Consider the following 16935-nt stretch of genomic DNA (forward strand, 5'->3'; position numbering starts at 1 on the left):
GGGAAAACTAGACAGCTATACATAAAAGAATGAAATTAGAACACTCCCTAACACCATACACAAAAATAAACTCAAAATGGATTAAAGACCTAAACGTAAGGCCAGACACTATGAAACTCTCAGAGTAAAGCACAAGCAGAACACTCCATGACATAAATCACAGCAAGATCCTTTTTGACCCACCTCCTAGAGAAATGGAAATAAAAACAAAAATAAACAAATGGGAACTAATGAAACTTAAAAGCTTTTGCACAGCAAAGGAAACCATAAACAAGATGAAAAGACAACCCTCAGAATGGGAGAAAATCTTTACAAATGAAGCAACTGACAAAGGATTAATCTCCAAAATATACAAGCAGCTCATGCAGCTCAATATCAAAAAAACAAAGAGCCCAATCCAAAAATGGGCAGAAGTCCTAAATGGACATTTCTCCAAAGAAGATATACAGATTGCCAGCAATCACATGAAAGGATGCTCAACATCACTAATCATTAGAGAAACGCAAATCAAAACTACAATGAGGTGTCACTCCACACCAGTCAGAATGGCCATCATCAAAAAATCTACAAACAATAAATGCCGGAGAGGGTGTGGAAAAAAGGGAACCCTCTTACACTGTTGGTGGGAATATACATTGCTACAGCCACTATGGAGAACAGTATGGAGGTTCCTCAAAAAACTAAAAATAGAACTACCATACAACCCAGCAATCCCACTACTGGGCATATACCCTGAGAAAACCATAATTCAAAAAGAGTCATGTACCACAATGTTCATTCTCTATTTACAATAGCCAGGACATGGAAGCAACCTAAGTGTCCATCGACAGATGAATGGATAAAGAAGATGTGGCACATATATACAATGGAATATTACTCAGCCACAAAAAGAAACAAAATTGAGTTATTTGCAGTGAGGTGGATGGACCTAGAGACTGTCATACACAGTGAAGTAAGTCAGAAAGAGAAAATCAAATACCATATGCTAACACATATATATGGAATCTGAAAAAAAAATGGTTCTGAAGAACCTAGGGGCAGGACAGGAATAAACACGCAGATATAGAGAATGGACTTGAGGACATAGGGAGAGGGAATGTTAAGCTGGAACGAAGTGAGAGAGTGGCATGGACATATATACACTACCAAATGTAAAATAGATAGCTAGTGGGAAGCAGCCGCATAGCACAGGGAGATCAGCTGTGCTTTGTGTCCACCTGCAGGGGTGGGAGAGGGAGGGTTGGAGCGAGATGCAAGAGGGAGAAGATATGGGGATGTATGTTTATGTATAGCTGATTCACTTTGTTATACAGCAGAAACTAACACACCATTGTAAAGCAATTATACTGCAATAAAGATGTTAAAAAATATATTAAAAAAAACAAGGGATTACAATTACTCCTCTAAAGGACACATGTATGTTATTGTTAAAAATAAAATAAAATTACTTTTAATGCTATAACTTCCCGACTATATTGTTGTCTTTGTTGCTGCCATCTTTTCCGTATTTTATCAGCAGTACACATTGTTAAAAAGTAAAGAAGTTTGTGAACATGTTTCAGAAACATTGAAAAATTATGCTCTACAATCTGGGAGGAAAGGAATAAAGAAAGGAGGCAATTCAAAGAGAAAATGGTAAAATCGAAAGGACCGAGGGTAAGAGGAACCGATGCCCAAAAAGCTAGTCTGAGACCAAACTACGGTCATCGAAATCCCAATGCAACAGTTTCTGTGTCCCAAACCACACTTTGCCTTCCGAAGCCTCTTCACAGTGGGACAGTTTAGTTGCACAACTTGCAAAGTTCACAGCAATGGGCAGTAATCTGTAGGTCTTTATTTCATTGACTATTCTCTACCAACTCATCCAATGAAAGGCAATTCAACCTGAGAGGAGAACCCAGGCTCTCCCTGACTCCAGGCTGCCTGCGTAGACCATGACCAAACTCCTAAGGAAATAACGTGGATAATGTACAATGTGTCATGAGAAGTAGCTCTGCTTTAGTACCCATTCCTCAAGATTCATAAAAAGTTGCTCCTAAACAAATACCAACAGAGGAATAGAATTTTCACTGATCCACCGCCGTCTTCACTCAGTGACCAATCAGGAGAGGGGTGGCCCCCAGGTTAAGGCTATGATAACAGACAAAATTTTTAGAAGAAGTATGGAGACCCTTGCTGTGCCAGGCATTGCCCTTCTCATCGCTAGAAGTCTGGGGGATCTGGGGAGGGGGCCAGGGCAGCCAGGCAGCACTCACGGGGCTCAGGGTAGCAGCTATTCATCAACTAGTATGGAAGAATTTTGTATTATTAACCAGTAGGTGATAAACACCAACTCTGTGTTAAGGGCCTTAGAATAGGGGTTGGCAGACTTTCCCTGTTGAGAGCAAGATTGTAAATATTTTGGCTTTTGTGGGTCATATAATTTCTGTCATAACTACTCAACTCTACCACTGTAGTGCCAAAGCAGACAGAGACAACACATAAATGAGTGCCTGGGTATGTTCCAGTGTAACTACAAAAACGGGTGGCCGGACAGATATAGCCCGTGGACCATAGCAGAGCTCACCGTCTCACAGAGCAATCAAATCTTCAACCTCAACCTCATTAGCACAGTCTTACCAACTGATTTAATGAGCTGCCGATGACTCTTACGCGCATGCTTGATCTTTACAGACCCCAAGGGACCGAGTCAAGGGACTCAGCAGTCAAGGGGCTGCTGGACTGAGTCAGCAGTCCAACTGTCCCCACACAAATTAAGATACTCACCCAGAAAAATCTGTAGTGAGAATGCCGTAGTGGAAGATGTATATTCGGCTGATGTGGCATATCGTAAGGTAGCCCATTGCTACAAAAAAGGAGCATCTGGAACCAAAAACACAGAGGATCAGATTGTTGCGCACCCGTTCAGTCAACTTTCTCTTCTTTCTCTCCCTCACCCACCACATGCAATTAGTCACAAAGTCCTACGTGGTCCATCTCTATCCCAGCCCATCCCCTCTCCTCACTTTCACACCCGCTGCTCTGAGCCCTTCGTCTTTTCTCACCTGGACCACTGCAGTAGTTCTCAACTACGGCAGCGTAATGGAATCACCTGGGGAGCACCGGGCCCCACCCCCAGGTACCCTGATTTCATTGGGATGGGGTGCACCTAGCAGGTATGATACCAACGTGCAGCCAGAGCTGGGAACCGCTGGCCTGTAAGGTCCTTCACTCAGATTTTCCTCTTCACAAACCATCCTGTTTACACAATGATCTTCCTAAAATACAAACCATCATCATACTGCCAACCACTCCCTTCCCAAAACACTTTGTTCTCTTGGCTTCCATTCCCCTTGTTTCCTTCCCAGCTCTCTGGTCAGTTCTTCCAAGGCGTTTGCTCAGCTCATCTTCCTCAATCTACTCCTTAGGTGTTAGCATTCCCAGTGCTCTGCTTAGGACCCTCCCTGCTGATGCCTGAGGCTTCAATTACCACCTACCTACTCACGTTCACTCCCCGGCCTCCTTCAGAGACAGGTCCTGACCGTCCTATAGTATAAACCCCCAATGCACAGACACACACCATTCAAAACATTCATCAACTTGTACCTATAAAGATCGGTGATAATCTGATTAACTACCGTCTCCCTTACAAGCCTGAAAGCTCTATGAAAGCAAGGATGGTCATGTGTGTTTCATTCACCACTGTGTGCTGAGTGAACCTACTGTGTGCTGGGTGAACAAACAACAAATGAATGTTACTGGTCTTAAAAGTCTCCAGTGGATCCCCCTATCTAATCACATCAGAACTCCTGAACACAGCATCCAAGGTGCTTCGCATGCTAAGCTCTACCTTTCCTTCTGGACTCATCTCCAACCATGTTCCATATCCACCCTGTGTTAAACCACAGTGGACTGCTCCCTTTCCACAACTACATCCTGCATTTTCAGGCCAGGAATCTTTCTCCTTCCTCTGCCTGCAACTCCTTGCTCCCTCCTATGGTCTAGCTGGAAACTATCAGATAAGGCTCAGCTCCAATGTCACCTGGCATAGTCTTGCTGTATCCATCCCACCCCCACTCCCAACACCATTCGCTGCTCCACTGCCTGTATTTCTCTAGTGCTACCTGCTAACATATATAATTATAACGTTAAAATCATATGTATGGATCTGTTTCCCCAACTCTGAGCTTTCATTTTTCTCCATCTCAGGAAAAAAGTCTGTATCCTATAGAGTTGTCCTAGAAAGAATATATTAGCAATAATGATAGGAAATATTAAATGTAATAGAACATTAAGTGATATACTAAATAAGGGTCTATAGATCAAAATAGTGAAACATAATATATTTACGAGGGCTCAGCCTAGCACCTGGCACTAAGCAAGTACTCCAGAATTGGCAACTGCATCACCAAGTTCCCACGTGAGGCCTTCCATCCCAGGAGATATTATATTCTGTTCCAGTCGGTTCATATGAGGTAAGTGACTACCTGTGATTTCTGCCCAACAGAGTGGCTTGGGAAGGAAACAGAAATGGTACCCCAAGAACTCTCTAGATAAATCCTGAATAACAACAATCAGTCCTGAAATGGGTTAGTTCCACATAGCTGCAAATGTTCCCTGTCCCCTCCTATTCCCAGCTATGCATAGGACAGGGCTCATAACTCGGTGAAAGGAAGAGGAAAACAATTCACAGAGAACCCAGAAATTCTAGTCTTGAAGAGAACTTAAGCTCAAACCACCACAAACCCTACATTTCATAGGCAGGAAACCTGACATGTGAAGAAGCTGCCCGGCTTTTCCAAACCCACACTGCTGGAAAGAGCCAGGCTTCCTGACTCCAGCTTCTTGTTCTTTCCCAGCAGCAATAGGAAACAACTTCCATCCATCGGGAAATGTGAACCACTCCCTATTTCTGCAGTATTGGCAACCACACAAGCAAAGAAAGAGGGGAGGAACTTGTTCTGGCATTTTTTCTTTTCGGTCTTATGACATGGCTCTCTGCTACCACAACATTATTTGGGGGAAACAGTCAGAGCCTGTCTGTAAAGTCTCTGCCAAAGCTGGAAGATTCCACTCCTGGCCGGAGACTAACCCAGAGAACCTGGAAATGCAGCTTGACCCTCTGCAAAACAGACTGCACCTCACCAACACCACACAAGTGTGGGGAAAGGTGACAAATTACAGCTGGTAAGGCAGCTGGAAATGTGCTCTAGAGATGCAACAACGCTTTTATAAATCATTTAATTGCTTCCAACATCAAGTGCAGGAAAAGCCAGGCATCTTTACCTCCCAGGGAAAAAAGCATTTTGTCATAATATGAAGCATTTCCAAAACCCATTCGTACCAAATTATAGAAATACGGATTTCCTATTTCCCTTCTGAAGGAATGACTCTATCCCCTTCAAGGAGGGCACTTAGAAGAGAGATGATTAGAATTCAAATTTCCAGAGCTCCTTTGAATACAAAGTTGAATGACTATTCAAGTTAAAAGCAGGCAAAAATATTTTCCCTTACAAATCAGAAATTTATTGGAAGTAATTACAAGATTATACACTCAAAAATTAAATTACAGTGCTTTTAAGAAGGAAAACGATTGTGCTAATAGTCTCAGTAATCAAAGAACTTTCTGAGGCTGAAATAAGGCATCTGCTTTTTAAGAGAAGCCATCAGAAAGGAAGCCATAGAAGGGTGAAGCTCTTTTCAAGTATACTCAGTCATTCCATAAATATTTATTGAGCCTTTATTTGTGCCAGGTATTGTTCTAGGCTCTGAGGCTATAACAGTGAAAAGGAGAGAAAAGTCTTTGTTCCCACAGAGCTTCCATTCCAGTGTTACTGAGGCTGAATTAATTCTGAGGTTTCAGAAAGACCATGGGAAACAGAGACAGTGCAAAACAGCTCTTCCAGGTATCTCCCTGGATTGTTCAAGCGTGTAGTCTTCAAGGGAGAATTAAATTACTTCTGCACTTTGAAGTCAAAATAGCATAGTAAGAATATTTCTTCCTTTTTTTAACACTTATTGGAAATATGTAAAATATACACAATTTTGACCTATTTCATACTCAGAAAACCTCAGCCAAGTTCAAGATAACAGACATACCCATCACCCCCCAGGTTGCTTCATGCCTCTTGTGGTTCCTTTCACATCTCCCTGAGCCATCTCACCCCTGGTTACCTCTGATCTGATTTCTGTCACTACAGATTAGCTTGCATTTTTGAGAACAGAATTTGTGGGTCCTCCTTCATTCAGCATGTTGATTTTGAAATTCATCCGTGGCACTGTGTGTAGCAATCATTCACTCTTTTCTATTGCTGAGTAGTATTCCATAGTGTGACCATCTGGGTTGCTTCCAGGTTGGTGCTATCACAAATGAGGCTGCCTCATTCTGACAAACTCTCTTTTTCCTGAGTCCCAATTCACATCACACTTTTTTTCCATAAAGCTTTCTCTGAAGACTCCCAGCATTTAAGGTCTCCCATCCCTCCTTTCTGATATCCCAAAGCACTTAGGATACGCCACATGTGGCAAATGGGGAGGGCATCCCTTCATCCTAGAAATATATTTCAAAGATCATGAAAAGCTTCACCTTGCATCGTTCATTCCCAGGGTCTTACCTGTGAATATTGGATGTGCTTGCAGTGACCATGATTCCATAGCACATTAACACCAGCACAAAAAGATGCACAGAGTACCTGTAGGCCATCATGGGGAGGAAAGGGAAACACTGAATATATTTCATATTAACATACCTCTTGGCCACCCATACTGCACCTCCACCTCCACTCCCACAAAAAAGCAAGTGATCAGTTACCCCATGTTTATGTAGGAGAAAATAAATCAAGTATTTTCGTCCTATGTAATTAAGATACTGTGTGACACTAGGAAGACATGACATAGTCTGCCAACTGCAGTGAAGAGAGTTCTTTCTTTCAATTTTAAAGTATCAAGACCACAACCGAGCTGCCCCAGATACCAAAATACTCATCATCCTTTCTCAAATTTTCATTGAAGGAGGAAGAGCCATAATCTACTACCCTGAACAAAGTCACAAATTCCCTTAAGTTGTACTTCTAGAAATGTTCATTCCTAAAACTTCTTCCCCAAGAAGTACCCCTCCCAGGGGATTTGCCCAGCTTTCCTAGTAGAGAACGTCTTAGACCACAGGTTTTCTCTGTTAAAGAATGACACATTCCCTAACACCAGCACGAAAACTATTGTTCTATTCTAAATGCAGGATGAACACCAGTATCTCTAGCAGTGATGCAAGAAAAACACCAACATCTACAACAGTTAGGAAAGGTCCCTCGTTGGGAAAATTAAACCTTAGAACATTCCATTTACATGACCCAAGGTGAGATCAGCAGAAGTCTAATTTTAAGAAAAATTCACTGAATTGATTTCTAATAGAGTCCGTTTATTGGTTCCAGTTTCTTACAGTAAAGAGATTTCTCAACATCCCCAACATTTTACAATACGAGTAAATATCTTTTTTTTTTTTCCTTAGTGCCTGGGAAATGCCAAGAATATCGCTACAAAACCAAATGATAAATATTAGAATTCAGGAGGCTCGTACTCACCAGCCAAAACAAAAGATGACAAAACAGATGCCAAAAATGGTGGCGAACGCATGCCGGACATCGGGACTGGTTTTACCAGGACTCAAGTAGCTGCGGAACCAGAAAGCAGCAAACAAAGCAAAGAGCTGGCATGCCACAAAATTCACCTGTATGGGAAAAAAAAGAGAGAATCGAGACTTTTACTGTTTGGCCTGTGTGTGAGTTTTCCCTACTTCTTTCAGATTCTACGTCAAGGTGCATCTCACACTTGGATGTTTTCCTCAGTAGAGCGTTCGTTTGGAGGAGGTGCGAGAGACTGAAAACATAACCACACCCTCATCTGTTATAAGAAGTGACAAACCCAAAACTTCCTTCTCCAATCTCTGAGACTAGCCAAAGCTGCTTTCCCACCAACAAACCGGAGACTTTCTATTGGAAGGGGCCTTATCAGACTGTGAGATCACTTTGCTGGGTGTCTTCCCCTCCCCCACCACCCAGCATTATGTTCTTCTCGAGATGCAGATGAATCAAATCCATGAGGCTTCCCTCACTGGTACCTCAGAAAACACATGCTTCTCCAAAACAATCATCCGCTGTTTTCTGAGTCTAATTTTTCTCATTTTAAATTAACACGAAATAAACAAGAACATTGCTCAAATCCAAGGTGCACCAGTAAAGACCCACAAAGTAAGAACCTGCCCTGCAATGAGCTTTCAACGTCAAAACTATCCGGTTATGCAAAATAGGCACCACATCTCCTTAGAAAATCTCAGTGATCTCTCTCCCAAAAATATTTTACCTAAAAGAAACTATAAAATAATTCCCCAATACCCTTAGAAAAGATCGGCTGATTTAACACAAAACCAAAATACATTAAGTGGTTTAACCATTAATTAACGTTGGAAAAGCAGTTTAAGCTTTTTATTCAGCATGAAAACTTCGATATCAATTTGCTTTTAGAACGGATGGAGGATATGAGTATCTGAATAAACCCTCAACTTCAGTCTCGACAGTTTTTCATGCTACAAAAAACTGTGGCTGTTAGTGAAATTCATCAGGGTTATGCTCCAAGGTAGGGCTGCAAGCAGCCAACGTCAGCTCCACCCAGAGCTCATTTGTTTTCCCAATAACAGGAATACTTTAAACTCCTTATAATTCATAGAAAATAACACTTTCAGAGAATTTCTTGTTTTTAAAATTGACTGTGCTGTGTTTCCCCTCTATTTGGAGATCACCCTTCCCCAGTCTTTCCAAAAACTTATTCCTACTACTGTTCATACTTGATTTCTACCTTGAAAGACAGGAGATGAACTGGGATCCTATCCTGCATGATGTGGTCATATCTCTTTATAGCCTAAATGCACAACCAACAACACACACACACACTCACACACACACGCACACACATATACACAAAAAGAAAAATAACTGTCTTAGCAAGGTTCAGAATGTAAAGGAATTGGCAACTAGAAAGTCAAAGTTATGATTATTTGTAGACGATCGGTCACACACTGTTTCATTCTCTCAGCCCACAGTGAGAGCAGACCAGCCCACAGTGAGAGCAGAACATAGTTACTCAGAAGAGCAAGCAAGGGGAAATTTGCACCATTCTTTTTGGCTGGCCAGTAATTATTGAGCACCCTTGTGCATGAAGAATGGTTCAGGGGCTAGAGCAGCAGTTCTCAAAAGTATGGTCCCCAGACCAGCAGGAGTAGCATCACCTGGAAACTTGTTAGAAATGCACACTCCCCGGCCCCACCCAGACCTACTAAATGAGACATTCCCAGAGTGGGCCCAGCAATCTGTGTTTTATCAGGCCCCCCAAGTGACTGTGATGCACACTCGAGTTTGAGAGCCAACAGGACAAAGGAGAAAAAAGGCATGATCCCTGCCTCCAGGAGTTTATAATCTAACTGGCAAGAGAACACAAATAACCTACAAGAAATTGTAAAGTAACATCAATACTGTGTGCCTTTAGATCCAAAGTAAATGACTGTGTGCCTTTAGATCCAAAGTAAATGACAAGAAGTTCATCGTTAAGGAGGGATGAGATTCAGGCAGACAATCAGGAAAACTGTTGAAACAGGTGAAAATTGAGGGATGTTACAAACATTAAAAAATTTAAAAAATAATGCCTGGGTCCTATCCTCAACCATTCTGATTGATCTGGCCTGTCGTCAGGCCTTTTCAAAGTGTTCAGGTGATTCTAACATGCAGGCAGGATGGCGACCTCCTAGATTAGAAGAATAAAGAGAGAGACCTACAGAGGCACCCATTAGGAGCCGGGCTTACCCAGAATGCAAAACACAAATACAGGACAGGGAGGTTGGACCATACAAGCTTGAGGCAAGGATGAAGTGGAAGAGATTTAAGAGTGATCAAAGCCTGACTGCCATCACTCAGCCAACCCAGGGCTCCTCAGGGCTCCTGAGCTGGGCTGGTCGTCTTCAAGACCCCTTCAAACCTATCTCCAAGGAAGAGAGGGCCTCACTGTGGGAAAACTACATCTAGTCTTATCACGCCAGCAACTGAAAAGGAGAAAGAGAAGACTCACTTGGCCATTGAAGCAAACTGCCATTATTTAGTCACCATAATGTCATACGTAACCAACTGAATGCCCTAGTCCTGACACTGAAAAGCCAACTGGTCAGGCTTAGGTAATTCATGGATTAATTCCACAAACATTTAGTGGTTGACTCTATGTGTTAGATACTGGGGACAGTGAGCGAGACATTGTCACTACCCTCAAGTCAAGAAGAGGAGCTTTACACGCTCTGGGTTTCAATTTCCTTTTATGAACTGGTCTCTAATGCCTCTTCCAGCTCTAATGGTCTCTGATTCCATACATATCTAACCAGAATCTTTTCCCTTAACTGTTCATGGTAAATGTGCAAATGCAACACTTCAATATGGATTAAAAGCTTTCCCCTATATACAAACACAACCCACACCCCCCGCCTCTTCCCAGGAGTAAGTCACAGATGGCTAGCTGAGGGTTCAGGGCAAACTGTTCCAAGGTAAAAGTAGAAATGCACAATAGCAGCACTTAGTTCTAGCAGGAAGGTTCTAGCAGAATTGCTTTTCAATTACCAGAGGTACAGCTTAAAAGGTACGGGCTGAACCACAAGTAGACACCGCTTCACACCATTAGGATGGTGATTATTTTAAAGACAAAATAATGAGCATTGGCAAGGATGTGGAGAAATTAGAACCCTTGTGCACTGCTGGTGGGAATGCAAAGTGGTGCAGCTGCCATGGAAAGCAGTGGTTCTTCAAAAAATTAAAAATATAATTACATACAATCCAGCAATTCCGCTCCTGAGTATATACCCAAAAGAACTGAAAGCAGGGTCTTGAAGAGATATTTGCCCACCATGTTTATAGCAGTATTAACCACAATAGCCAAAATGTGGAAACAACCCAAATGTCTATAAACAGTTGAAGGGATAAACAAAATGTCGTATATATACATACAGTGGAATATTATTCAGCCTTAAAATGGAGAAAATTCTGACACATGCTACAACATGGATGAACCTTGAAGATATTATGCTGAGTGAAATCATCCAGACACAGAAGGACAAGTATCTAACTCCACTTACATGAGGTACCTAGAAGAGTAAAATTCATCAAGACTGAAAGTAGAATAGTGGTTGCCAAGGACTGAGGAGTGGAGAGATGGATGGTGGTGACAGTCTCATGACAATGTGAATGTACTTAATGACACTGAACTGCACTATATGCTTAAAAATGGGTAAAATGGAAAATTTTACACTATGTATATTTTACTACGGTTTTAAAAAATGTACAGGCTGGAGCACGATACCAATTTCTTAGTGTTTCCTTGTTCATAGCAATACTGGTAGCTGGTAGGAACTATGGGCATCTCTGCAGCCAAGAGTGGCTAGCTGCCGTGACAACAATTCGTACAGGAACATAATGAGATCTTTGTTCCCTTCCTCTCTAATGGACTAACAAACTTGGAGACATTCTATTTTAAAAATATATCCCCAAATGGGTTTGATTTAATGTATGGGATCTACTTCCAAATAATCTTGAGGGGATGGGAAGAGTGGAGTGAGCATAAATCCGTGGTCCTCAGCTAGGGATGAACTGCTCCCCAGGGGACACTTTTGGTTGTCATAACCAGAAAGGGAGTGGGGGGCTGGTGCTACTGGCATCTAGTAGGTAGAGGCCAGGGATACTGCTAAACATCCTGCAAGGCACAGGGCAGCCTCCCACACAGAGAATTTTCCAGTCCAAAATGTCAGTAGTGCCAAGGTTAAGAACTCCTGGTATAGATGAAACAAGATTGGCCATGAGCTTCAAACTGCTGAGGCTGAGTGCTGGGCACATGAAAAGTTCACTCTACTCATCTCTCCACTTTCACATATTTTTGCCCTTTTCCCTAATAAACAGGTTTTTATAACTACACAACTCTGGAAAGCAGATCACTGGCCTGAGATGATACAGAGGTTAGTTAAACCCTAGTGATAAAGAAGTCTCTTTATCCACATCAGAGAAACAGCTAAGTTAGTGAGGAAATATACGTAAGTATAGAAACAAACCAAAACAATAAAGGGATGATGCCTTCCTAAACAGGAAAAGAACCACCTTTTATGAAATGATCAAACTCCCGAAAGAAGAGAACCAAATTATAACAAATGCAAGAGAAAAGCATTTTTCAATAATAATCAGTTAAGTACTTGTGGCCTCCCAGCCCGTGACCAGCAACAGAACCAGCGGTTACCAGCAGAGGCAGACTACTGGGCTGCAAGACCCAGCTTCACCACTTACTGGCTGAAGAGTTACAAAGCTCGCTTCGTCTAGGCTCCGGGTTCATGTGACGGAGGCAGTAACAGTAGTACTACTTCTCAGGTTGTTTTGAGGGCTAAAGAAGTTAACGTAGAAAATCACTGGAAACAGTCCTGGCTCTGACACGCACTTGCTATTAATATTATTCTATATCCACTAAGTTAACACACAAATTGTGCACAGATTAAACTCAATATGCGGTCACCACTGTTGGGCTGTTAAGAATCGGCTTCCCCAGTCCCCTCCCTGCTGCTCTTGGACGGATGCACTTTCGCACCCATCATCCAGGCAGCTGCCTGAGTCTTCCACGTACCCTTTCTTCCACAGGGAGAGGCAATGCAGCCTAGGACGAGAGAGTCAACCCCTGGGTTTTCCAGTTCCTGATTAGATTCTTCTAAACCTAAAGCAGAGGTAAATCTGAAAGTCAAAGCAGTCTCCGGAAATTTAGGAAAGCTCTCTTTTTCCTTTTTAATCCTGAAAGCTTATCTTCATAGATCAGGAGCAAAACTGAAGAATTTAAAGCATTGGAGTTTCTACCATAATCCCAGAGGGAAGAAAAGCTCTTAATGATATAAGAGCTGTTTTTCGGCACAAAAGTTGATAAAGAGCTTGGCCAGGGGGCTTCCCTGGTGGCACAGTGGTTGAGAGTCCGCCTGCCGATGCAGGGGACACGGGTTCGTGCCCCGGTCCGGGAGGATCCCACATGCCGCGGAGCGGCTGGGCCCGTGAGCCATGGCCGCTGAGCCTGCGCGTCCGGAGCCTGTGCTCCGCAACGGGAGAGGCCACAGCGGTGAGAGGCCCACGTACCACAAAAAAAAAAAAAGAGTTTGGCCAGGGATCTGAAGGAGGGATTCCGTGGGTCAGGACTACCACTTAGACATGGGGACAAAAGGGTAAGAGCAAAGATGCTCAGACCATCGAAACGGATAGGCATCCCTAGAGAAGTCTGGAGGAAGATGCAGGTTATCACAGAAGAGAGGGTGGCCCGGCTTCTCAGAATGCAGCCCGGGGAGATGGCCAGCCCTGTAGAGAGGCACTCCAGAGGACCACAAGATGGGCTCCTCTTGAGCAGAGGCCAGCAAGGTTCCAATGGCACGGGAACCCGATGCCTGCCGAGGCCGCGGGGAAGGTCTGCTTCTCCGTCCCAGGTGCAGAGGGAGACGAAGCTTTACAGCCTTAAATGGGAGATGAGCTGCCTAAAACTGGCAATTCAGCTTGAAAGGTAAATTAAGTTTAGTAGGGAGAAATTTTAAAAGTTCCGTTTTTGCATATCTGTCTGTGGCTATAAATTTTAAACCCACTGTTATTACCTCTATTAGAAATGTGCACCAAATTTTTACACACAAAAAAAGTACACCTCAGTATTATTTCTAGTAGCAAGAAGAAGGAACCTAAAAGTTCAAGGCGCTGGTTAACATGTAAAACAAAGGATGCACCTTGCACTACAATCCTTTTCAAAAGGAATATGGTAGTATTTGCTACAAGTCATACTTTTGACCAATTCCTGGAAATGTATTCATTGGTTGGTAAAAAGCTTAATGCTGAAAAACTGTCAAGGCATTATTTACAAGACAAAATAAAGCAAAATCTACCTACATATAGGATAATAGAGGAATAGTAATTAATGGTAAACCCGTTCAGTATAGTAGTATTAAAATGGGCATTACAAAGCACCTATAATGAAATGAAAAACATTTGCTGTAACTAATAAAAAGCAGAATATAAAACTGTATGGACATGTACAACCATGTTTTAAAAAAAACAATAATGGCATATGGAAAAAAGGCAAAGATAACATGTAAAATTGAACATGGCGGTTTTATCAAGATGACAGGAATCCAGGCAAATTCTTTGTAAATTTTTTTTCAACTCATAATGTAATTTCCATAACGAATTTCTCTCTCTCTCTCTCACACACACACACACACACACACACACACACACAATCAGGGCACTCTAAGAAACTCACAACAATTCTTATTTAATTCTACTCTATCCTCAGGGTTGCATTTATTAGCATCTACTATAAATAAAGTTTAGGGAGGAGTTAGGCATAAATAGAAGTCAACTTGTAAAAAGTTTCACCTTAGAGAAAAACGCCCTCTTTACAGGCAGCAAAATGTCAGGAGTAACCGTGGTGTGCATGGCCAGAGAAGATGAAAATACGCAGCTTTACACTTAATAAACTCTTCACATTTAAAAGGTAAGTGTTAATTCTCGATAGCACTCGAGAATCTCGATAGCACTCTGCAGTCAAAGAGTCAAGTTTTTACTTTTAGTATTAGAAACTACATGAATAAATGTATTTATAAACATATTTGTTCTAGTAATGCTATATTGGATGCACTATTTAATTTTAAAAAATCGCTTTTAAAACCTCTTTTCCATTTCTTAAATTTTACTATTTTGAAACAAACATGCCAAGCGGCGAGTTAATTTCTAGTTCCATTCTACTATTTAAACTATTTTAACAGAATATTACATTCTGTCAATAGCACAGACCACTGTATTTTCATTTAAAACATGTAAAAATTGTATTTGTATATTTCATTTGTGTATTTATAAATTTTTACAGAACAACTTTGTTACTAACTAGACCTCTAAAATTACAAAATTATTTTGTTTTTGCAAAACAATTACAATTGTTTTTGCAAAATAATTACAAAATTATTTTGTTTTAAATTTTAAAAATTTAAATTAAAAAAAAAAAGGAAGGTGTGCCAAGTTTTTATTTTTCTACTGATGCCCTCCCTCTAGAGCAGGAAAGAAAGCTGCGCTTTCATTCGTGATCTCCAACAATACGCCCTCCACAGTTAAACAATTATGTGGGCCCTTCTACAGAAGGAAGCAGTAGAGCACAGTTGTTTTGATCCAACATAACTTGGATTCAGCAAGAGCTCAATTTTCACTGCTCTCGCAAGATTTCAAAGTCACGTACCCAAGGGTTTGACTTCTTATTTCACCAAAGCCCAATCACACTGAGCTGCAATTTTCCAGTGTAAGTTTTCAATCTTTGTGCTCTCATGTGCTGCTAGAAAGGCATTTCTTTGGGAGTTGTGTTCTATGGCCTTCATACGCTTCCCAAAAAAACCAAACTTTGCCAGGAGCACAAAACATTGCCTTCCTCCTAATGAAGAGATGCAAGCAGGCTATTTTTTTTAATGGCTGTGTTGGGTCTTCGTTGCTGTGCGCGGGCTTTCTCTAGTTGCGGCGAGTGGGGGCCACTCTTCATCGCGGTGCGCGGGCCTCTCATTATCGCGGCCTCTCTTGTCGCCGAGCACAGGCTCCGATGCGCAGGCTCAGTAGCTGTGGCTCACAGGCCCAGTTGCTCCGCGGCATGTGGGATCCTCCCAGACCAGGGCTCGAACCTGTGTCCCCTGCATTGGCAGGCAGATTCTCAACCACTGCATCACCAGGGAAGCCCCCAAGCAGGCTATTTTTAACGAACAGCAAAGATTAACAGTCCAAAATGATTTCCCTGCTACAGTGATTTACCGGAGGTTCACCAGTGAGACCGAGGCAACTGTCCAGGCCTGGAATGTTCTTCTCAGCAACGCTGCCTTATATGTTCCCAGACAAAACCAATCTAATTAAGCAATTCCTTATTTAAAGGCGGCTGTCCCTCCTCCACAAACAGTGCTTTTTGTGCACCGCCTCCTACAAATGTGTGTGGCCCAGGAAAGTATGAAAAATGCTATTCCCTTCTGTACCACAGAACAAAAAGTGGCTGTCCCATACTCTCCAGCTACTTTGCACTTTCAAAGACATCCTTGTTATACTTTAAATCTAAACTCCTTGGAATGTCAGCAAGAAATGCTTTTAAATCTGTAATAAGCCAGTGTTTTCCAAGCTTGTAGATGAACAAATATGATTTAAGACTGATAATGTGGGTAATGTATAACCACACAAACTTCTAGTTGATAGTCTGTCTCATCATAACAATAAGCACTTTTTTTTTCTGAGCGCTTACCAAGTGTTGGGCACAGTGATAAACTTTACATAAATGATGTAATTTCAGCTTCACAACTTGATGAAGTAGTTTACTCCCACTTTACACAGTAAGAGAAGGAAAAACAAAGGCTGAATTCACAAAGCTAGTGAGTGACACAGCCAGGGTTTAAAACCTGGCCTGAGTCCTCACTCATTGCATTGTACTGCTTCCCCTCAACTTCAAACATTCTCCCCAGAAATACCGTCACTCAGGGAGAATTTAGTAGCTGCCTGGATTAATTTCCTCAGGCTGCCATATCAAAGTACCACAGACTGGGGGGCTTAAACAACAGAACTTTATTATCTCACAATTCTGGAGGCTCTGGATTCAAGACGTCGGCAGGGTTGTTTTCTTCTGAGGCCTCTCTCCTTGCCTCTTTTTTATAAGGACATCCGTCATTGGATTAGGACCTACCCAAATGACCTCATTTAACTGAGTTACCTCTTTAAAGACACTATCTCCAAATACAGTCATGTTCTGAGATACTGGGGGTTAGGACTTCAATATTTGGATTTTGCAGGAACACAGTTCAACCTGTAACACTTCCCAATAAAAATCTTCTACTCAAAGACATGGAATGAAACAGACCTCATT

At 42.0% G+C, this 16935-nt stretch overlaps 1 protein-coding gene across 2 annotated transcripts in view; it reads right to left on the reverse strand.

Annotated features, from left to right (window-relative positions):
- MBOAT1 (membrane bound glycerophospholipid O-acyltransferase 1) overlaps window positions 1–16935 on the reverse strand; it is a 113173-nt gene that overhangs the window by 49496 nt on the left and 46742 nt on the right. For both annotated transcript variants that reach the window (XM_033863883.2, XM_019945233.3), the window contains exons 2-4: window positions 7557–7702; window positions 6594–6671; window positions 2767–2862 (exon numbers count right to left, since the gene is read on the reverse strand). In XM_033863883.2, coding sequence (XP_033719774.1) covers window positions 2767–2862; window positions 6594–6671; window positions 7557–7702 — 320 coding nt within the window. The remainder of the gene's footprint in view (window positions 1–2766; window positions 2863–6593; window positions 6672–7556; window positions 7703–16935) is intronic.

This window comes from Tursiops truncatus, chromosome 10 (genome assembly GCF_011762595.2).
Source record: "Tursiops truncatus isolate mTurTru1 chromosome 10, mTurTru1.mat.Y, whole genome shotgun sequence".
NCBI classification, from domain to species: domain Eukaryota; kingdom Metazoa; phylum Chordata; class Mammalia; order Artiodactyla; family Delphinidae; genus Tursiops; species Tursiops truncatus.